The sequence below is a fragment of the Heterocephalus glaber genome, unplaced genomic scaffold (genome assembly GCF_053883595.1).
Source record: "Heterocephalus glaber isolate CG9 unplaced genomic scaffold, H.glaber_assembly_v1.0 deba00001564, whole genome shotgun sequence".
NCBI lineage: Eukaryota > Metazoa > Chordata > Mammalia > Rodentia > Bathyergidae > Heterocephalus > Heterocephalus glaber.
In genome coordinates, this window is record NW_028258351.1 from 14,633,340 (window position 1) to 14,656,554 (window position 23,215).

A 23,215-nucleotide genomic window follows, 5' to 3' on the forward strand; every position below is an offset into this window, starting at 1 on the left:
GCGGTGGCTCTTTCCTCAGGAGCTGGCGTGTGTGACCTTGCGCCCTTGCGTTCCGAAGATGGAGTCTGCACACGGAGGTCGGGGGGGGGGCAGGTCGCACACGGTGGGGTAGGGCGCTCGACCCGCATCTCCCTGGCAACCAGGTCCCCACAGCGGAGAGGCGGTGTCTGCGAAGTCGATCGCTGACCTTGTGTGGTGGCAAACTCCCAGGACCCGGGAACCAAATGTCCAAGAGAGTTGACCCCAGCTCGTCTCTCCTCCCTCTCACCACAGACCTTCCGCGGACTCCGGGTGGGGGAAGGCAGGAGGTAGCGCCCTTCCCGGCCCAGCCGCCCACCCCCACCCGGCCCGGGAGCCCCTCGAACGGCCAGCAGCCGGGTCCTGGGGCGGGGAGGCCCACGGCTGCGGTGAGCGGAGGCAGCTTCGCCTGTAGGAGGACGCGCCGCTGCCTGTTTGTTCTCCCAGTGTTTTAGAGACGGTGACAGCATCGGAGAAGTATCCCGGCGGGCCGGGCTCGCGAGCGTGTCTGCCTCCTGTGCCTGGGGAGAGTCCGGGCCAGAGGGGGCGTCGCACGGCAGAGGGGAACGCGGGCACCGAGATCCAGGGCGCCTCCCTCCGCCCGGCCGGCTGGGGTGCGGAGGCGGGGCCGGGGCGGGTCCCGCGGTTGACGAGTCGGAGCGAGAGCGGGGCAGCCCCGGCGCCGGGCCGCGCCCCGCGCGAGCCTCAGCAAAGCCTCAGCAATGCTCGAGCCGGGGGGGCGGAGGCCGGCCGCCCCTCGGGCCCCGAGGAGACGCTGAAGGTCGCCGCCAGGAAGTGAGCGCCCGGTCACCTGACCCCCGGGGCGCACCTAGGCGGGGCGGAGCCCATGCGAGGCTGGCTGCCGGGGCCGGGGCCGGGACCGGGGCTCTGGCAGCGCGGAGCGCGTGGAGCCCGGGCGGCGGGGGCGCGCGGCTGGCGGGCGGGCGAGGGCGCGGCCGGGCACCATCGGTGGCCTCGCCATGTCCCAGCCCGCGGAGAGGATGCATTGCCGGAAGGCGGGGATCCGCGCCGCTGTGGTGCTCATCGGACTCCTGCACAAATCCCGAAAACAGAATAAAGAAAAAAGGTAAAGCTGGCAGCGCCCCTCCCCCTTCTCCGCTTTCGGGCTGAACCCTTTTTCTCTGGGATGGACTTTTCCAACTCGCATTAGGCTCCGTGTTGTGTGGGGAAAAGGCGCCTCACTAGGCGGGTCGCGGGGAGCGAGTTCGGAGCTGTGCCTCAGACGCTGGCCTGTCGGAGGCAGGACACCGGCTGAGTGGAAGGCCGGCTGAGTGTCGGGGTTGACCCTCGACAGAACCCTTCGCCCCCAGACCTCGCATTTGCCGCTGGCTGCGCTTGTCTCGAAGCCTGCCGCGCGGGTAGCATTGATCGAGCCACTGGCTCAGCTCGAGCTACTCGATGCGCTGGTGTTGTCATTTGCTTCTCTGCAACTTGGCTGAGCTCTCGAGGTGCCCGACTGGTCGAGCTCCGCTTGCTCTGCGTTCGTTGCCCGCAGGCGGGGCGCAAGTTTGGCGGTTGCTCATCCCCGCCCCCCACCGCTTCTGTGTGTTTGGTTTTCCTCTTTGGTTCTTGTCTTTCTTGGGTTTGCTGACCTAATTGTTCGCTCCTGGCTGTTGAAGATGTTTCCTTGGTCTATTTTAGAGACATTTCGGGCGACCTGTGGGCTGAAAAGTGTGGGGCTGTAGGTGCAGGAAGGAGGTCCTGGGACAGCTTCCTGGGCTCCATCCCCCAGCTGCAGGATGAAGTCCACCGGACCCCAGGAAGCTGCTCATGCTAGCAAGCCTCCCTCTTCTGCTAGGGCACACGGCAAAGCCTCTCAGCCGAGGGGCACGAGAGCCACTGCTGAAACTTCAGGTGGCCCCGCAGGATCCTAATCTCTGGAGGAATTTTGTAGTGGTTAGTGGTGCACTCTGCATAAGACAAGGACACCGAAGCCAGAGATACCTCAGTGGTGACTGAGAGCCCCTGTCTTGCCCAGAAGCTGGCTGCCCAGTGAGTGGCGGTGAGCAGTAAAGAGACTTTGAGAAGATAGTATGAGTTGCCCATGTGGTAGGGTTTTCTTACATCTCTCTTGCCCCCTCTTCCCAAAATGCAGTCTAATAAGACGTTTCCCACAGCATAGGATGAAACTCTAGTGAAATGACTTAAGGTTGTTAAGTATGAAATAACGTTGAGTCACCCAGTGAGAAAGTTCTTCCCTTTTGCGTTCTCTACCAGTACTCATGATTTCTTCAACGGGAAAGTTTCAGGTTGGTGCTAGTGTGGCCTTTTAACACTTTTTAGGGTCTTAAAACAAAACAAAACAAAACAAAACACTTGATAATTTCCTTTTTGTAACTAAGAGAGAGCAGCTGTTTGGCCAGGTTCTTTAAGTGGGAGAGAGTGCTTGCCTAGAATGGAGATCATTTTGTTTTTGTACAGTTTATTTTTAGGAGTTACTTCTAGTTATGGCCAGTGGTACTGATTTTTCCATTTGTGGCAGTCATATAAAGCATTGCTTTAAATGTATACAATCACAAGAAGGAGTCTACTTAATAGAAGTAGTAAAACTACAGGTGGTATTGAATATGGCAGAAATCCTGCAGGTGGCCTAGGAACGCCTGATGTTGGAGACACAAGCGCCTAGCAGAAAAACCTCCAGTTGAACTCTGGAGCCTAATGCTTCAGGTCTGGGCACCAGTTGTCCCTGGCCTTTGATTTTCTTCTGTTCCTTGCCTTTCAGCATCTAATCTGTAGAGTGGGGGTGAACCCGTTGGCCATCTAGAGTTAGAAGATGTGTGGGATGACTGATTTGAGACATCCTTGGCCTGTTTCAGGGGATGCAAAGGAAAATGTACTTCACAGAAAGGCAGATGTATCCGACCAGGTCCTGACTCTGAGGATGGAATATCTGGTAGGGTGGAAAAGACCTTCACAGGAAGCTGAAACTTTGAGCCCTGGCTCATATGCTGACTATGAAATGATAATATGGATTTTTTTTTTGTATTGGGGATTAAACTCAGGACCTTGTGCTTGCCAGGCAGGTGGCAGAACCATTGAGCTAAATCCCTGGCCCATGATAATATAGATTTAAACTCCCCAAGCATCATTTTCTACTTGGGGGACCAGAGCACTTGTGAGGCCCAAGTGCAATAATGGGTGAAGATGTAGCTGCAAGGTCGAAAGTGCTACATGAGGATGGAGGGGTTTGATCAGAACTGCTCCCATTCTTTTTGCTGGCTTGGTGCCTTTTGTGATCAAAGAAAGATGTCTGGTGGTGACAGCTCTACTAACGATGTTCAAGACCAGCCATTCATGGGCCAAGTGTGCAGCCAGATGGGCCTGGGCCTGGGGAGAGAGAGTCTAGGGGATCCAGTAAGGCACAGGAAGAGCTGAACAGGGCATAGGGAGGGGTTGGCAGGGGCTAGGATGCCCCAGGCTCACAGTATCTTGTCCCTCTGGTTGTACTGTGCTCTTCCCTGCAGTGTAGGCAGACATTGGTGATGCTTGCCTCCATCTGATTCTTCTGTTGCTCCAGCCATCCTGATGGGTCTGGCTGTGGACTTAACCTCCCAAGTAGAGTGAGGGATTGGTTTCATTTTAGTGTTAAATGACCTTTACTTCCCTTGCTGTAATCTGGGGTTTCTTTGTCTTTAAGCATCTGAGATCAGCACAGTGCACGCTGTTGACCCTTGCTCTGCGGGTGCAGGCTGGCCACGGGGGTGGGGGTGGGGCTGGAGTAGGCTGCAGCTGCCAGCCTCTCTTAAACCTTTCCCAAACTGTGTGCTGAGTGTTAAATTTGCTGAGTTCTTTCTTCCTCCTCTCTCATCACAGGGCCAGCTCAGACTCAGGCCCCTCCCCATCCTTCCAGAAGGCTTGATTCATCCATTGATCTTCTCAGCACCTCTAATTGACAGGCTGGAGCAGAGAACACTCTTGCCTCTTTCCCTTCCAGGTTAAAATGGTCCTGGTGGTCCTTGTCATCCTTCTCTTTAAGCCACTTGGAAAGATTGCATATTAGAGGCAGGAGGGTATGCCAGGGAGGATGATGAGACAAGTATCTCGTATAGGCCCTAAACCAGGAGAGTTCCAGACACTCTCCTTAGGTTCCCAGAATTGTGCTCAAAGCTCCAGGCTCAGTTTGCCTATTGGAGAAATGGGTGTGGTGCTCATCAACTTTGACTTTGACAGTTCCTTGGTGGAATTGTGGGACACCCTGGAAGTTCTGCCCCTATCTGAGCATCTCCAGGTGCTCTGCTACAAAAGTAGTGTGGTGTCTGAGAGGGGTTGGGTTTGTACATGATTTTGAGGAGGGAGTGAGATGAAGTCTTACCTGGAGATGAATGGAGAGTTTCTTTAACATGCTTTGATTGAGAAGAGCCTGCTTTTTTCTAGGTGGGACAGGTGAGGGCGAGGTCCACAGCACTCCCTCAGTGGGGACAGAAGGGGGCGATGGAGAGCTCTACCCCTACTGGGGAAACAGGCACATTGGCAGGAAGGATGAAGGCAGACAAACATAATCAGAATGTGTATGTTCTGGAAGATGTGGATGAAGCCTGTGTGGCCGTGGTGTGACACTCTGAACTGGAGGTCGGTTAGCATAAAGGAGAGAGAAACCCACCTCAAATAGGGGTAGGCATTTTGGGACAACTCTAGTTATGGGTTTTATGAGGAGGAAAATATGGATTCTCTCATCTTTTAGCAAATGCTTGCTGGCAGGCTTTGTGCGGAGAACTGTGATTCTACCAAATGTGGTCCCTCTGTCGTGCAGTGTGATGGCCAGTGGGCTCTTCCTGCATGGGTTCTTAGAAAAAGCCCATCCCCTAAGTTTTACAGAAACTTGTTTATTGTGGCAATTCTCAAACATACAAGAGTACAGAGAGTAATATAAAGTGATACTCAGTTTCAGTCATTGTCAACTCATGGCCAATCTTGTTTCTTCCTCTTTTTTTTTTTGAAGGGGAGAGTTTTACTGGGATTGAACCCAGGGCCTTCACACTGAACTACATACCCAGCCCTTTTTACATTTTCAATTTTGAGGCAGGGTCTTGCTAAGTCTTTAAGTTGCTTTAACTGGGCTCAAACTTATGACCCTACTGCCTCACCCTCCCAGAGTGCTAGGATGTACAAATGTGTGATGCCACACCCAGCTTGCTTCATTTATTTACCATCCTTCTCACCCACAAAATTATTTTAAAGTACACCTCAGACATTAGAGCACTTCATTCTTAAGCATTTCAGTTTGTGTCTTAAGGATTTCTTTTAAAAAATAATTATCATACTCCTCCAAATTAAGAGTAATGTCTTAATGTCATATCTAGTCAAAGCTTTCACGTTTCTCTGAGTCAGGATTCAAACAAATGAGTGATTGGTATATATCTCTTAATCTGTAAAATTTCTTTCTCCAACTCTTTGCCTTACAGTTTATTTATTGAAGAAATTTGATTATCTTCTTCTTCTTCTTCTTTTTTTTTTTTTTTGTGGAACCAGGGATTGAACTCGGGACCTTGCACTTGCCAGGCAGGCACTGGTGCCACTGAGCTAAACCTCCAGCCCTTATCTTCTTTTTTAATATGTTGTGATATTTAAAAACTGGGGATAGAACTAAGGGCCTAGGACAGTTATGGCGAACCTTTTAGAGCTTTCAATGATAACAAACAGCCTGTTGCAGCACACGTGCCGTAAGTACGACACCACTGGCCTAGGACATTCTAGGCAAGCACTCTGCCACAGACTTATAGCCCCAGTCCCTGGATTGTTTATCTGGGAGTTTCCCACAGTCAGGACTTTGAGGATGGCATCTCTTGGTGGTATTTAACAGGTTCTGCTGTCCTCTGGGTTACCTGTAATATGATATTTAGTTCTAGAGGCACCATGAGATTTGGGTTTGATTTCTTTCTCTTTCTGTCCTCCCCCTCCACCTTCTCTTCCTCTCCCTTTCCAGTCTGATGAATCTGGTGTCAGGGAGGAGGCTTGTGTTCTGCCTGTGGAGACAGCTCTGTGAGTTGGCTGGCTGTGAGGTCTCAGCCTATGTGTTGTCCAGGCGAACTGGCCTTGGAATCCCAGAGACCCAAAGTGGGAAGGGGCATGGGGTTGGAGCATATCCACTCCTGGCCCCAGAACAGATGGCAGCTTGTTCTCTTCTTAGGAGGTGGCTGGGCCTTGCCCTTTCTGAAGGGCTTGTCTCCTCTCTTGTCTGATGTTTGAATGCCACTCGGTTGGCTGTCCTTGCTTTAAAGAACAAATATCTCTCTTTAACCAGCTTCCCATTATTAACCTCCCTTAGAGTCTGATGAGTTAGACTCTTGGAGTTTAAGGGACAAAATGTGAAGCATAGTTGAGTTTATCTGATTCCTTGTGGGCCAGTATTTTAATCTCTTGTTTGATAACCTTGATTCTGGTTGCCTTTATTCATTCTTCTTATGGTGTCCAGAGTGGAGTTTTAGAAATTCAAATAAAGTTAAACCTTTCTCCTGAAGAAAACTCTCTGGGGGCTTCCCATTATACTTGAAATCCAGTAATCTTATGTCCTACCACTTCACACCTCACTCACTGTAATCCTTTTACTTCTGCTGCAGAGGCCTGCCTTCTGCTTCTGGAACATGCCAGGTGTATTCCTGCCCCAGGCTCTTTGCACCTGCTGTCAACAGTGACTTAACTGGCAGGTACTTCCTCATCACTGGATTCATAATTCAAATGTTCTCTCCTCTAAAAGGACTCTCCTGACCATCCAATCTAAGCAGTTTATTCTAGTTTATTTAACTGCTTTACTAGTTAGGGTTTTTACCAAATTGATTTACCTTTTATTTCCTTCATGGCATTTATTGTTAACTGATGTTATCTAGTTTGTAATAAATGGCTTATTGTCTATATCCCCTCCTAGAATGTGAACTGAGATTAGAGACTTTGTCTTTGTCCTCACTTGCTTCCCATTGCCCAGGGTAGGAGATGGTTAGTAAATACTTGCTGAATGAATGGAGAGACTCTAGTTTCAGTGGGTCTCCTCGTGTCCTCACTGTCCTCCTAGCACTGCAGTGTTCTCTGGTGCAGGCTTCAAGGTGCCCTTTCCTTGTCTGAGATTGGGGACTCTCTCCTTTCCCTTTCCTTCCTTGAGGTTTTTGAGAAAAATACATATGATCATATGCACAGATATAGTTCTTTGGCTCATCGTCTGAGGCCTTCCTGGCCTCTGCATGGTTTTGGGGCTCACAGAGAGGGGGAGCTGGGCTCACCTCTGACTGTTATGAAGCTGGAGCTGGGGACCAAGGGTGTGCTTGGCTCTGGGTCCCTAGGTGTTGGGTTGTGTGGCTGCTGCCCGATAGGAAGAAGCAGGTTCCCTTCATTTGTGCCAAAGAGGGGCCAGTGGGCGTCAGAATTAGTGAACAGTCGCCATTAGCCAATATCTATTTTTTTCTAAATGCAGTTTTATCTTTTTGGAGCCCGCCTGGTACACAGATGGCTGCTTACCAGGATGTTGCCAAATAGAGGGCTTGCCAGGCCTGTTTGGTTCAACCAATGAAAATCACTTCTGTGCACATGGGGGCTGCTGAAGGGCCCAGGAAGTTTCTCAGTCATTTTAAGCAGGTGGACTCTCCCCTCCCCCTCCCTTCTTCTCCCCCTCCCCGTCATCTCCCACTTCCCCCAACCCCTAGCAAGCAATTTTCTTGCTTACCTAATCCATAAAAAGTAAATGAGGTAAGCACTATGATTTCAGGTGGACAAGTGCTTTTATTTTAATAGGTATTTAAATAAATGAATCCTGGCAAGTGATGCTGGTTTTCCATGCATGACAGTTATGTAACATTTTTAAAAAGCAAATTTTGTTTAAGTCAAAAATTGCGAGTCAGTTTAAAGAAAAGTGTTAAGAGAAGTAATGGATGGTACTAAGATTTGCGGAAAGTTAGGAAGATGATGTAAAAATGCCTGAGGTTTGGGAAGTGCTGTTGAAGGAGGTGCCCACTTCTTACAGGTTAAAATTAGCCCAGTAGGGTTGAATGGTGCTTGTAACAAATCAACACATTTTGAAGGTTACTATTTTCTAGGCCTTGTGTTAAGGGCTTACATGCCTATCTGTCTTCATTCTACCAGTTAATGAATTTTTGTTTGCAGTGCTGGGGATCCAACCCAGGGCCTTGTGGCTCATCCTCAAACCCCTTCCTCTGCATGGTTTTGGGGCTCACAGAGAGGAGGAGCTGGACTCAGTATATGCTAGGCAAGCGCTCTGTCACTGAGCTACACACTCGGCCCTTTTAATTTTATTTTGAGACAGTCTTGCTAAGTTCCCAGGTTGGGCTACAACTTGTAATCTTTCTGCTTCAGCCTCCTGAGTAGCTATGATTACAAGTGTGCACCACTGTGCCTGGTTGAGGAGCAGGATTTTAACTTAGTTCTAGAAGCTGTGCTCTTAACTATTACATGGTTCAGAAATACCTGAGATAGGAACCTGTGCAGTGCCTGGCTTGTAATCGCTTCATGCATGCATGCATGCTCCTACTATTAGTGTACTGAAGTATAACGTAGGTATAATAAGTGTGTACATTTTATGATTATAGCTCCATGAATTTTCATGTATGTGTTTGCATGTGTAGACACCATCCAGATAAAGATACAGAATCTTTCAGGCCCCAGCTGACTCCTGCATGCCTCTCCATAGTCTGGTTATAATTAGAGTCAAATCCAGCCCACCATCTGGAGTTCTCATTAGGTACATCTTGGTGGTACCCAGGTAAGCCGTCATGCACATTTCCTAAATTGGAGTTTCTGAGTGGGTAGGCCTGGTTCAACCCTGAAGGGAATGGTGTCAAAGGGAGGGCAGGGGAATGGGGAAAAAATAAGAACCAAGATACATTATGCAAAGGTACAAGTTCCCAATGATGAATGTAAATGTATTGTATACCTAAAATCCACCAATAAACTTAACGGGGGAAAAAAAGAAAGAACCTAAAGTAGTTTCTAGGCTCGAGTGAACTGGGTTTTTGACCTTCTCTTTTTCCAGACACTCTTAGTGGGAACCTGGAGCCAATGCTGTGATTATTCAGTGTCCTTGGATCAAGGGTGGACTGAAAAATTGTCACTAGCTTTTAAGCTTATCAGTTGTGAGCACTCTGTTTCATGAAGGCTGGAGCTTGAGCCAAGTCCTTCCTGGAGCCCTCCAGGAGCTGGAGACGTCCCTGGAGACATGTCAGCCCCATGTGTGTCCCCAGACAGCTGACCCTGCCAGCCTCAGGCTTAGTTTGCCTCTGAAGGCAGGAGGGAGCAGGCCTATTGATTAGAGCCACCCCACCCTCCTCCTTTCCGCTTCCTCTGCCTTTTTTGATTTTCAATGTAAAGATCATTCCCAGCTGTAGGGAACACTGTGTGGTACAGTTATGGTCACAAGTGTGTATTCACAAGGTGGAATGACTTGTAACAGCCCCATGAGTGAGGCACAGTGCTCATCTCTGGTTTAAGGACAGGGCCCGGGGCACAGAATCTAGTAGGTGTGGAAACGAGGTTCCTCCCTCATTTTTCACTGTCATGTCCTACAGCACCACAATGTCCTGACCCTGAAAGTGGGGACAGTAGCACCCTAACATCTAGGAATTTGCAAGCTGAGGCAGAGATCAGAAGCTGGCCCTTCACTTTCCCCACATCTTTTGTTTTGTTTGTTTGTTTTTTTGAGACAGGATCTCACTATGTAGTCTAGGCTGGTCTTGAACTCACTATGTATCCCAGACTGGCCTCAACCTTTCAAAGTGCTGGCCCACATACCTGTCTTTCCCCCTTTCAGTGGATTTTTTTTTTGTTTTTGGTAACGGGGATCAAACTCAGGACCTTGTGCTTGCAAGGCAGGCGGCAGAACCACTGAACTAAATCCCAGGCCCTCAGTGGATATTTTAAAATGGGAAGGTTGCATATTATGGATCGGTTTTCCAGTCTCTTCTTGAGAAATCAGCAGCTCTGGCAGTATTGGCAAGGCCTACCTTCCCTTATTGTACCTTAAGTGACAGCCCCTTGTTCACTGCAGCCCCCCACACCTGGCCACACATGTGCCACATCTGTGCCTCACCCATGCCACCTGCCCCGGCCCCAATGAATGACATGTACTATTTGGGGGGCAAGTGCCCCATGGGTGAGGAACTTTGGGGGTAACTCTCTGAACACAGAGGCTTGGGTTGTGGCCCAACCCTGCATGTCCCTTGGTTGGTGGCTGGTCCATTGTGATTCAACTGAGGGGTCCCAGTAGCCTTTCTGGGTCCTGGCAGAAACTGGGCTGCAGATTGGAAACTGTGCATTTGCTTTTGAATGCTCCTCTTTCCCCATCCTTCTGAAAAACCCTGAAATAAAAGGACAGAAATTGTGTGAGGCTATGCATTACTGCATAAAAACTCAGAAATAATGAGAGAAGGGACAGGGACGGGACCTGGATGGAGGCCTCTCCAGATATGCAGTAGGCTGGCACTGAAACCTTGATTATTTCATTTCATTCCCTGCACTTGTTGGCATCATCTTTGTTTTTTATAGAGGAGAAAGTTGAGGTTCAAAAATGGTGGAGTCCCCATTATCCCCCAGCTTGTATGGCAGTGCTGGGATTCAAACTCAACTCTCTCAGATGCCAGCTTCTGTCTTTTCTTCTCCCTGGTATGTGGTGACATTGGCCAAGGAATCTGCCTGTCTGTGGTTGGCTTTCGCTATTTATGAAAGGGATTGTAATGCAGCCTGGAGGAGACTGGAAGTAGGAGAGAACTTCAGACGGGACAGGTGCATCTGGGGCATTTGTCCTTTTGCATTCTTGGTCTGAGCTGGGGGGTGGTACAGCCTCCACCTGGGGAAGGGTGTGTCCTTTCAGGCCCCGGATGAGCTGAAAGTTGTCCCGGCTGTTGAGGCTGCCATCCTTGCTCATTAAAAATTCTCATTTCTCTATGTGAATGGAAGGTCTGGGATGCAGCCTGAGTTACCTGTGCCATCTGTATTTTAATAGGAGATTCATTTTAATGAGATTTAATCCAAGATGCAAAGGCAGAAACTGTGTAAATTAAGAGGTAGCTGAAACAGGCTGTGCCGGAAAGGGGCTTGAGTGTGCCGTCAACAAAGGCTGGTGGCTGATGGCTGATAGCCATGTGGACAGGAGACACAGGCTGTGGTGCAAGTGGTGGGAACAGAGACACCTGATTTCCACATCTCAGTTCCTCTGTTCTCCGCCTCCCTTTCTGGTAAGTGCTCTTGGCCGCCTCTGCAGCCTTTGCCCTCTTTCCCTCCATAGTCATAAACATGGACAGCAGTCCTGTGAGTGAGTGGGATATGTTCCATGTGTTCATTTATGCCCTGTTCCAATTTTCCCATTTGTATTTGTGACGAGCCGGGCAGTAGGGCGCAGGGCGAGAACCAGACCTCTTCCTGCACTCCAGAGGGAGAGACCAGCCTTGCTGTGTGAGCCTAAGATAGGAGAGCAGGTGCTGGAGAAGGGGTGCAGAGCAGCTGAATGTCCAAAAAAGGGGTCTCTCCATGGAAGGCTGTGTGGAGTTGGTGGCACTTGAGGTGGGCCATGTGAACTGTACTGGATTTCTCAAGGGAAAGATGACACGAGGCAGTGAATCTAGTTAACAGGTATGCAGGGGAATGGAGGCTGGAGGAGCAGGGAACACAATGCCAGTTTGACTGTGGTGTAGCTTTCATTCTGGGCAATGGTGGAAAATGAGGCTATCAAGGTGGCCTGAGGCCTTTTTGTGGTTGGTATTGAATACCAGAGAAAGAAGGATGGGTTAGCAATGGGAGGTTTCCTTGCTTCCAAACTTATGTGGCAGTTGGGTACCCCAGTTTACATACCAGAGCTGAAGCAGTTTGTATTACACTGGAAATACAGTTCTATAATATTTGTCTTATTGCAGTTCTATTAAACAAAAGTTTGAGGCCAAATGGTCTTTTTGTTGGAGGGGTTCCCAAAACGACTGTACTTCTGATTCTGATTCATAATTTATCTGAATTAGTCAGGAATCTTTTTTGGTTGTAAGGGTCAGGCCCCGATTCAAGTTAATGTAAAGAAGTAAGAGACTTTTTGGTTTGGGTAACTGGAAATTTCAAGAGGAACAAATTCAGGCATGGCTAGATCCAGATCTTGAATGGTGTCCTTCGATACTGGTTCTTTCTCCCCATCCGCAGCCTCTGCGTTCCTTTGGCTGGCTTCATCCTCAGATAGGTTATCCGTAAACATGGATGATGCCTGTTCTAGACTTACATTCTGTGTTTTGCAACATCAACAGGAAGGCTGAATCTGTTTCTCAATAATTTTAGTCCCAGGGATGGCTCATATTGGACATAATGGGACACACACCCATTCTGAGCTCTGGCTAAAAGGGTAGAATATCCTATTAACCATGTCTGGATTTTGTGCTCACTCTTGGCCCTGGGAATAAAGTTGCTTGGCTGAAAGCATAGGAGGGTTGGGTCATTTAAGGAAATTTGGCTCTCAGAAGATCAGGTTGGAAGCTGGGCAGGAAAAAACCAACAGCTGTTCACTCAGCTGGCCTTGATGGTTTAGTCGGTCTTGGTTTTGCCTTGGCCTTGTCAACTTGGCTGGTGGTGCAGCTGCTGGTCCTCTGCCAGATGTAGAATGCCTCCTTCTGCCTCTGCTAGTTAAGGCATTCTTTTGTCTCCACTAATGCAGCAGGTTGGATCCTCTAGCTTTACCAGTGAACACACTCCTTGGGCTCCCTTTCCCTTGGTCTGTATTGCTGTGGTGCACACTGAGTCTCTGTCTGTGTCTGTGACTCTGTCTCTGTCTCTCTCTGATACTGGGGATTGAACCCAGAATCTCATGCATGCTAGGCTACCACTCTACTTCTGAGCCACATTGCCACCCCTTCCTCATCCTCTTTTAATGATGTAATGCAGTTGTCCTTCAACCCAGAAAGTCTGGATTTCTTGAATACAGATTACCACTCCTCCTAGTCATCTGGCATGGATGCTTTTGGTCACAGGGCCCTGGCTGACAGTGGGACTGGCCCTCTGTGAACCATTGCCTTGCTAGAGGGCCAGACCCTGCAGCAGTCTCAAAGGAGGGGAGAGAGAGAGAGAGAGAGAGAGAGAGAGAGAGAGAGAGAGAGAGGCTGACCGACCTAGAGAGCGAGAGGCACTGACCTAGAGAGCAAAAATATAACTCTGCAGAAGGGCAGAGGGGCAGCCTGAAGTCTCATAGAAAGACCCAGGGAGACAGCACCATATGTAATCCAGCATGTATATGGTGCTCAAACTGTGGCCTGAGAATTTCTTTTCTATGAGATGGGGTAAGAACTAATAAATGCTTTTCACTTGTTCTTTAATGGAATTATTCATGTAAACAAAAATTGTATTCAGCTATTCCACACCTAGGTGTATACTCCAAAGAATTGAAAGCAGGGGCTCAAACAGTTACTTGTATGGCAATGATCATAGCAGCATTATTCACTACAACACAAAGTGGAAGCAACCCAAGTCCATCACAATGAATGGATAAGCAAAATGTGGTATGTCCCTACAGTGGAATATTATTCAGCCATAAAATGGAATAAAATTATGCTGCAACATGGATGAACCTTGAGGACATTATGCTGAATGAAATAAGCCAGGTATAAGGACAAATACTGTATGGTTCCAATTTGTCTTACTCTGCTCAGGCTGCTATAACAAAGTACTATGGACTGGATGGCTTAGATGACAAGCATCATTTCTTACCTTCTGAAGGCTGGAAATTCCAAGATCAAGGTGGCTGATGAGTCTGGTGAGGCCACTTCTTCATTCATAGGCCACCGTCTTCTGGCTGTGTCTTCAAATGGTGGAAGAAGGAAGGGAACTTTGTGGGGCCTCTTTTATAAGGAAATCGATTCCAGAGTCCTTATGACCTAATCATCTCCCAAAGACTCCACCTCCTAATACCATCACATTGAGGGCTAGGAATTCAATTATGAATTTGGGATGTTGGTGGGACATAACCATTCAGTCTGTAGCACACTTATATGAGGTCTCTTAAATAGGTAAATTCATAAAGGAAGAAAATAGAGGTTACTAGGGGCTGGGGAGAGGAAAATTATTGTTAAATACAGCTTCTATTTGGAATGATGAAAAAGTTCTGGAAACGGATAACGATGATGGTCACACAGCAGTGTGATTGCCACTGAATTCCACACTTATAGACAGTAACCATGAAATGGTAACATCAACTCATACAGATCTAATTCAGAACCTCAATTTGTAAAATAGAGAGAGCATCTTTTTGGTGGAAGATGGAGTAGGGTAGGGAGTGGCCCCAGCCTGGTGACTGTGAACACTGAGATGTTAAGTTTGGAGCCAGTGTGTCTTGGGGACTCCAGGGAGGTCACAGCCCTCCCTCCTTAATCATCTTTTCATCTTTGTTCTGAAGTTGAAGGTCCCTGAGGGCTCAGTCCTATCCCAGCTCACATCCTCCACTGGTGGCCATGTGTTCCTGGGGTAAGGTCAGGCTGAGGGAGCAGGTGTTGAGGCGCTGGGCCACCTCATGGGAGCTCTCCATTCATCCTGACATTTCCCTCTGCTGCAGGAGCAGCTGATGGACAGCTGATTGCCAGTGCCTTGTGGGGCCCTCTGAGCAGGAGATGGGGTGGTGAGGGACTTTAGGGAGGTCAGAAAGGGGCCAGAGAAAAAGTATGGAGAGGTGAGCCTGGGCCACACGAGTGGAGGGCTTGGGTTTAGTGACCACAAAGTACATGCCCTCAGTGACCTGCCAGTCCACTCAGAGACAGCAGCAGCGGCCCTGGCGTGTGCCAGCTGTGCAGAGCAGTCTCAGGTGGGCATCTGCATTGCTGTGACCATCATGGATGCTCAGAGCCTTCCTCCAGTGCACTCTGGGCTACAGTTTAGCAATCTGAGCTTTTAAAGTAATATGTATATTGGGCCGGGGATTTGGCTCAGTGGTACCATGCCTGCCTTGCAAGTGCAAGGCCCTGAGTTCGATCTGGGGTATTGCAAAAAAAAAAAAAAAAAAAAAGAAAGAAAGAAATATGTATAATATTTTAAAAATCCACATTGCTTGCAGAAAATGTGGAAAATATAAAAAAGTACAAAGAGTAAAATAAAAATCATCTGCAGTTCCAGTTGGGGGTGCTGCAGAGATAATCACAGTTAATATTTAACTTTGAGACAAGGGCTCACTAAATTGCCCAGGCTGGGCTTGAACTCGAAATCCTCTTGCCTGAGCTTCAAGTAGCTGGGATGACAGGAGTGTGCCACCGTGCCCACTATTAACATTTAATATGTTTTCTTCTGATCTCTTTTTCCTATCCAAACACACCCTTCCACACAATGCATTCACAACTGTGTCTGTATCTGTTTCTCTATGTTATAACCACATTGAGATTATACTTTATATACAGTGTGTTAGCCAGGACTCTTGATGACAAGTGACGGAGCCCGACTTGAATTAGCCAAACAAAATAGGGGAATTTATTGGCAGGCGTAACCCATCTGTGGAAAGGATGGAACCTCAGGAACAGCTGGATCTAGGACTATCTATGGTATCTCTCTCTGTTTCTTATCTCTGTGTTAGCTTCATTCTCTGGGCTATCTGTCCCCATGATATTGAGTCCATGGTTGTAGACCCATGGGCTAAACATTTTAACCCCTTTTCCTCCTGAGAGGAAAGAAAGCTGCTTTCCATAGCTCTAGTTAGACAAATCCCAGGGAGGAGTTCTGGCTGACTTGGATCCTCTGTCCATCTCTGAGCCAGTCCCTGTAATGCAGGGGTGGAGTGGGGAGTAGTTATTGAGCCAGCATGAATCTGATGGCCAGAGTTTGGGGATTTTGATGACAAGAGTCCTTATCCATGGGAGAGGAACAGTCCCCTGAAGTAAAGACAAGGGGTTTGATGACCAGATAAAGGGATGGAAGTGAATTGGGAAGGCAAAGCCAGAGATGCTTGGCATTGATTCAGCCATGGGGAGCTGGCCCAGTATGCTGGGTAAGCACATGGACCTGCACTCTTTTACCAATTTCATGGGAGTTTGGTTCAAATCACCCCAAGCAGTACAATTTAATGGCACAAGCCACCATTATATCTGCATGTTCCCTTTGACTCAGTGGGAATTTCTCAGACATGCTGTTTCCACATGTATGGAATGATGTAGTACCAGGTCATTCACTGCAGTATTATGTGAAACAGTAAAACATTGGAAATAGCCAAATGCCTGTCAGTAAGGAACATTACCTAAATTATTTCACATCCATGCCACGAACTACTATTTTACTTAAAAAAGAATGGTGAAACTGTCTATGTACTGACAGAAAGTGGCTACCAAGATTTAAGTAATAATGAAAGCAAGGTGCAGGGCCGGGAATTTATTTAGCTTAGTGGTGCCACGCCTGTCTTGCAAGTGCAAGATCCTGCGTTTGATCCCCAGTACAAAAGAAAAGAAAAGAAAAAAAAAAGAAAAGAAAGTAAGGTGTAGAATAGAATGTACCTATGCTTCTTTTTGTATACAAAGCCCCAGAAAAATAGGACTCCATCCTTGTGTTGGCAGGTACAGTCAGCCTTCCATATCTGTGTGCTTGGCATTTGTGAATCCAACCAACTGTGGATTGAAATATATGGAAATAAAAATTTTACCTGTACTGAAGATTTTCCTTGTCATTATTTCCTAAAAAATACAGTATAATAATTTTTATACAGTATTTACTTTGTATTAGGTATTATAAGTAATTTACGGATGACTTAGAGTATACTAAAGGTTGTGCAAATACTGTGCTATTTGATATAAGGGATTTTAACATCCTTAGATTTTTCTTTGAGGTGCTGAGTATTGAACCCAAGGGCTGTGGATGCTAGCAAGTGCTCTACTGCTGAACTATACCCCTAGCCTGTCCATCCTCAAATCTTTTGGTGTCTGTGGTGGTGGTGGGGAGGTCCTGGAAACAATCTCTCATAGGTTCAGAGGGACCGCTGTATTTACATAAAGAAAGTTCATAAGGGTGTGAAAAAATTTCATGGGCCAAGTGAAAACTGGACATACTGGAACAAGGATAAGACAAAATCAATTTTCGAGTAATCTTTGGCTCTTTTGGGTTCTCCTGCATACTTCCTTTTAAAAAATTTCATGAAAAAATAAAAACGAAATTTCATAACAAATAAGAATAACAATAGTTATACACTGTGTATCATCTTCTAAGTAGTTACTCAGTATAAGACATAGACCAAAGACTTACAAAGAAGAAACAGATAATAGCACAAAGCTTTCTTTTCAGTGAACTAAGAGAAGCAAATAGTATAAATGAAGCAAATTAGAATGTATATTAAAATATTTTTGAAACAGCAGAGTAGATAATTTAGGGAATTATTTGAGCTTCTCCCCACCTGCTATTTGTCTATCTTTTATTTTGATCTTTATTTGTATATATATACATATATATATATTGAGTTTGTATATATATATACATATATATTTATTGAGTTTCTCATATAAGAGAAACCATGTGATGTTTAAACTGGTTGTCTGACTTATATCATTTAACATTATGTTCTCAAGTTGCATCCATTAACTACAAATGCCTCAAGTTTCTTTGTGGCAGAATAGTGTTTCTTTGTGGCAGAATAGTACTTCATTGTGTATAAAGGTGCATTTTCCTTATTCATTCATCTATGGATGGACATAGAGGCTGTTTCCAAAATCTACCTATTATATATTGTGCTGCTATAAACATGGGTATGCATGTTTCTCTGTAATATTATGATTTTAACTCTTTAAGGAAGATACCTAGAAGGAGAATAGCTGAGTCAAATGGAATTTCTAGATTTTGAGGAATCTCCACACTGATTTCTATAGTGATTGTACTAGTTTACACTCCCACTAACAATATAAAAGGGTTCCTTTTTCCCTACATCCTCACCAGCATTTGTTATTTTTAGATTTTTTTTGTGGGGGGCTGTACAGGGGATTGAATTCGGGACCTTGTGTTTGCGAGACAGGCGGTCGAAACACTGAGCTAAATTCCCACCCCTATTCTTAGATTTTTTGATGATGGCCATTCTTTTTGGGTAAGAGAGTATTTAAGTATAATTTTGACTTGTATTTCTCTGATGGCAAGTGATGCTGAGCATTTTTTAATGCATTTGTTGGCCATTGGTACTTCTTCTGAGACATGTCTGTTCATTTTGGTTGCCCATTTTTTGACTGGATCTTTTATTTTGGGGAGTCTACTATTTTTGAATTCTTTATATATTCTAGATGTCAGTCTTCTGTCCAAGGAATAGCTGGAAGAAATTTGTCCATTCTGTAGCTTGTCTCTTCACTCTGTTGGTTGTTTCCTTTGCTATGCAGAAACTTTTTAACTTGATATGATTCCCATTTGTTGATTCTTGGTATTATTTCTTGTGCCACTGGGGCTTTGTTCAGAAAGTCTTTGCCTACCCCATGTCTTGAAGAGTTTACCTATTTTATCTTCCAGCAGATTAAGTCTTTCTTTCTTTTTTTAAAAAAATTCTTTTATTGGTACATTTTAGGTAAACAATACGCTTACATTTATCATTGGGTGCTTGTACCTGTACATGATGTATCTTGGTTCTTATTTTTTCCCCATTACCTGTGCGCCCTTCACCCCCTCCATCTTTACCTATTTACATAGATTTCATTTCCACTTTTTTCTTTTCTCGTACTTCTTCCTTTCCCTTCTTTCCTTTCCCCTTCCCCTCCCACCACCCCTACACCTTTGGACCTTTTCCTATTTCAAATTATCAATTCAGATTAAGTGTTTCTGTTTTAACATTTAGATCCTGGATCCATTTTGATATTAGTTTACGATATGGTGAGATATATGGGCTTAGACTCAATCTTTTCCATGTGGATAGGCACTTTTCCCAGTACCATGTATGAAAGAGGCTACCTTTCCTCCAGTGTATGTTTTTGGCCACCTTGTCAAAGATCAAATAGCTGAATGTGCCTGGGGTTGTTTTTGCTTCCTGTATTCTATTCCATTGATCCACATGCCTGTTTTGTGCCAGTACTGTGCTGTTTAATCACCATAGCTTTATATTATAACTTCAAATCTGGGATTGTGATGTCACCAGCTTTGCTGTTGTTACCCAGGGTTGCTTTTGTTATTCCCAGTCTCTTCTGGTTCCATATGAATTCCATATGAATTTTGAGATTGTTTTCTCTAGGGCTGGGGATTTAGCTCAGTGGTTCTACCGCATGCCTTGCAAGCAGAAGGATCCGAGTTTGATCCCTGGTACCAAAAAAAAAAAAGATTGTTTTCTCTAGATTGTGAGAAATGCTGTTGATATTTTGATCAAGACTGCATTAAATCTGTATATTAGTTTTGGAAATAAAGCCATTTTGATTATATTTGTTCTGTTTATTCAGGAACAGGGGATATCTTTTCGTCTTCTGATATCCTTCTCGATTTCCTTTTTCACAGTGATGTAATTTTCATTGTAGAAGTCTGTTACTTCCTTGGTTAGGTTGATTCCTAAGTATTTAATTTTTCTTGATGTTGTTGTTAATGGTATTGTTTTCCTAATTTCTTTTTCAGTGAGTTCATTATTAGTGTATAGGAGCTCTGCTGATTTTTTTTGGTGTTTATTTTGTATCTTGATACATTGCTGAACTTGATTATTCTAGGAGTTTTTTGATGGAGTTTTTTTGGGTCTTTTAAGTAGAGGATCATGTCATCTGCAAATAATGATACTTTGACTTAATCCTTTCCTATAGATAACCCTTTTATTTCTTTTTCTTTCCTGATTGCTCTGGCTAATGTTTTAAGGACTGTGTTGAACAGGAGCAGTGACAGTAGACATGCTTATCTTGTTCCTGATTTTAGAGGGAAAGCTTTCACTTTTCCCCCTATTTAATATTATGTTGGCAAGCGGTTGGTCATAAATGGCTTTTATCAAATTGAGATAAGGTTCTTCTGTACCTGTTATCTTCAGGGTTTTTTTTTTTTTATCATGAATAGATGTTGGATTTTGTCAAAGGCTTTTTCTGAATCTATTGAGATGATTATGTGAGTTTTGGTTTTCCTTTCGTCTGTTTGTTTCTTTTCTTTTTTTTTCCCCCAGTATTGGGGATTGAACTCAGGACCTTGTGCTTACAAGGCCAACAGGTGCCACTTAGCTAAATCCCTGGCCCAATCATGTGATTTTTGTACTTGCTTCTGTTTATGTAGTGAATTACATTTATTGATTTGTGTATGTGAACCATTTTTGCATCCCTAGGATGAAGCCTATTTGGTGTATGATCTTTTTGATGAGTTATTGTATTCTGTTTGTCAGTATCTCATTAAGGATTTTTGCATCTATCTTCATTAGAGAGATTGGCCTATAGATCTCTTTTTTGGTTGGATCCTTGTTTGGTTTGGGGATCAGGATAATCTGAGATTCCAAGAATGATTTTGGAGTAACTCCTCTTGATTTCATTAAAGAGTTTGCGGAGTACTGGTTTTAGATCTTCCTTGAAGTTCTTGTAGAATTTGGCCATGAATCCATCAGGTCCTGAGCATTTCTTAGTTGGTAGTTTTTTTTTTTTTTTTTTTTTAATTACTGCTTGTCTTAGTTACCTAGTTAGTTGCTTTTCTCATTTCTGAGACAAAATACCCAAAACCTACAAGTTAAAGGAGAAAAGGTTTATTTCAGCTCACAGTTTGTAGAAGTTTTAGTCCATAGTCGACTGGCTTCCAGGCAGGGTAGCATGGCAGAGAGGCATTACAGAGGAGAAACAGTCCATGGCATGGTAGGGCAGGTAGAAGGCAGCAAGCAGCAAGCAGCAAGCAGCAGCAGTGAAACAGCAGAAGCCACAGTAGCAGCAAGCCTGCCTCTCCTTTTTATCCCATCCAGCCTTTTGGGTGGTGTCATCCACATCCAGAACTATGTTAAACAATCAGTGGACCAATTTAGTAATCACACACCCTTAATCCAAGTATCACACCCTTAATCCACAGTCTCACACCCTAATCTGGCCACCTTTGAAACTCCCCATCTATGCCTGTGAGGCATTGGGGGGATATCTAGATACACCCATAACACTGCTTCAATTTCATTGCCTGTTATTGGATTAAGATTTTTAAGTCTTCTTGGTTCAGTTTTGGTAATTCATATGTATCTAGGAATCTCTCCATTTCTTTTCTGTTCTCCAAGTTTTTTGGCATATAAGTTTGTGAAGTAGTTGCTAATAATTTTCTGGATTTCGGAGCTGTCGTGTTTTCACCTCTTTCATTTCTGTTTTTTTTTTTTTTTTTTTTTTTTTTTTTTTTGGTACCGGGGATTGAACTCGGGTCCTTGTACTTGCAAGGCAGGTGGCAGAACCACTGGGCTAAATCCCCGGCCCATCCTCTTTCATTTCTAATTGCGTTTATTTGTGTCTTTTCTTTCCTTTTTTTGGGGGGGGCAGGATTGGCTAAGGTTTTGTCTATTTTATTCTTTCAAAGAACCAGGTCTTCGATTTATTGATTCTTTTTATTTAAAAAAAAACAAATCTCCATTTCATTGATTTCTGCTATGATCTTTATAATTTCCTTCCTTGTACAAGCTCTGGTTTTGAATTGTTTGTCTTTCACTTTTGTCTTGCTATGAGGTTCAGGCTGGCCTTGAACCCACTTTGTAGCCCAGGCTGGTTTTGAACTCACGGCAGTCCTCCTGCCTCAACCTCCCAAGTGCTGGGATTATAGGCGTGTGTCATCACACCCAGCTCTCTTTGACTTTTCCACAAAACAAATATATTACTTCTGTAGAAATCAACAGAGCAGTTTCCTTTGGGGGTGATGAAAAGTTCTGAAGTTTAATAGTGATGATAAAAAACAATCAATAGACGAAAAAGAAGAAACTGAGGAAACATTGAATGTGTGAGTCCTTGAGTCAGACTGCTTGGGTTTAAATCCTGTCTTTCCTGTTTTCTAGCTTGCAGAAAGAGAATTGGTGTATCATTTGTAAATGTGGATAATAAAAGGAACTGTATTCAGAGGATTAAATGAAAAATAAAGAGCTGAGTTCCTTAAAGTATGCAAGAGGATGTGTGTAGTTAAGTTATATGCAAATACTGTGCTATTTTGTATAAAGGACTTGAGCATCCTCAGATCTTTTGGTGTTATGCAGTGGTGGTGGTGGAGCTCCTGTAACCAATCCCTCACCTGTCTTCCTGGATTTGGAAGACCTATGATAAATACAATGGCCATAGTGGTCACAGCAGCCAAGCTCTGCTCCCCTCTGGATAACTGGACATTTGCATTTAAATTGAGAGTCTGGAAGACCAAAAACATTCACAACTCAAAGGGAGGAATGGTTGGAATTTTAGAAAAATTCATAGCTTGTATCTGGCGAAAGCTGATGTTTTCCTGGGGAGAGTTAAGATCCTAACATCCTTGCCTGTGGCCCTACATGGACAAATTGGAAATGTCCAAAGGGCCCTTCTTGCTCTCTTATTTTGAGGAAGTGTTCATTGTTCATGCATAGGAAAAAGGGAAAGAGGTGGAATGGTCGGAGGAAGAAAGGAAAGCAAGGATTAGGTTGAGGGGGGCTGAGCCAGCTCTGAGGTCCTATGCTGAAGACTTGACTCTAGAGGAAACGAGATAGTGCATGTTGGCATCATCCACTGAAAACACAGGATACCCAACCTTCCCGCAGCCCTGTGCCCAGCTGTCGCTCTCCCTTCTTTCCTTCCCACCAAAACTGTGTGAAGTTCCTAGCTTTGCTTCCCGCTATTGCACCTGCTGCTCCTGTTGCTAAACCAGTGGTTGCCCTCTGCTCCCAGCTGGGTGCATCCAACACAGCTTCCCTCTTCTTGAAGCCCTTTCTTCATTTGCTGTGACAGCTGGCCTTGCTGGTCTCCCCAACCTCCTGGCCAGTCCTTTGAATCTCTTCCTTTATTTATCTTGCCAGTCTCCACTGGGATGTCTAATAGGCAGCCCAAACAGAACATGTCCAAGGTAGAATTCCTGGTCTCCATCCTGGCCCCCCAAACTCATCCTTTTTGTGCCTTCCTAATCTCAGTTGCTTAGGTCAAAATTCTTGAACTTATCTTTGACTTTTCAGTATTGGTCTTATTCTCCACATCCAGTCTGTCAGCAAATTCTATTGACTGTACCTTCATAATGCATCCAGAGTTGGACTACATCCCACCATCTCCACTGCTGTCCATGATCAGCTTCACCTGGACTACTGAGGTATCCTTTTAGGCAGCCTCCCTGCAGCCACTCTTTGCCTGCATACAGTCTGTTCTCAGTGACTCAG

General features: G+C 45.3%; 1 protein-coding gene across 19 annotated transcripts in view; it reads left to right on the top strand.

Moving 5' to 3' along the window:
• The window catches only part of Rap1gap2 (RAP1 GTPase activating protein 2), a 251,824-nt gene that overhangs the window by 88,033 nt on the left and 140,576 nt on the right, over positions 1–23,215 (top strand). For 2 of the 19 annotated variants that reach the window (XM_087191605.1, XM_087191607.1), the window contains exon 1: positions 924–1,105. The exons of 15 other annotated variants lie outside the window; for them this stretch is intronic. In XM_087191605.1, the coding sequence (XP_087047731.1) occupies positions 999–1,105 (107 nt within the window). In that variant the 5' untranslated portion in view covers positions 924–998. Of the gene's footprint in view, positions 1–923; positions 1,106–23,215 lie in introns of those variants that run through there. 2 more of the 19 variants (XM_021238355.2, XM_004857193.4) reach the window with 2 other exon arrangements.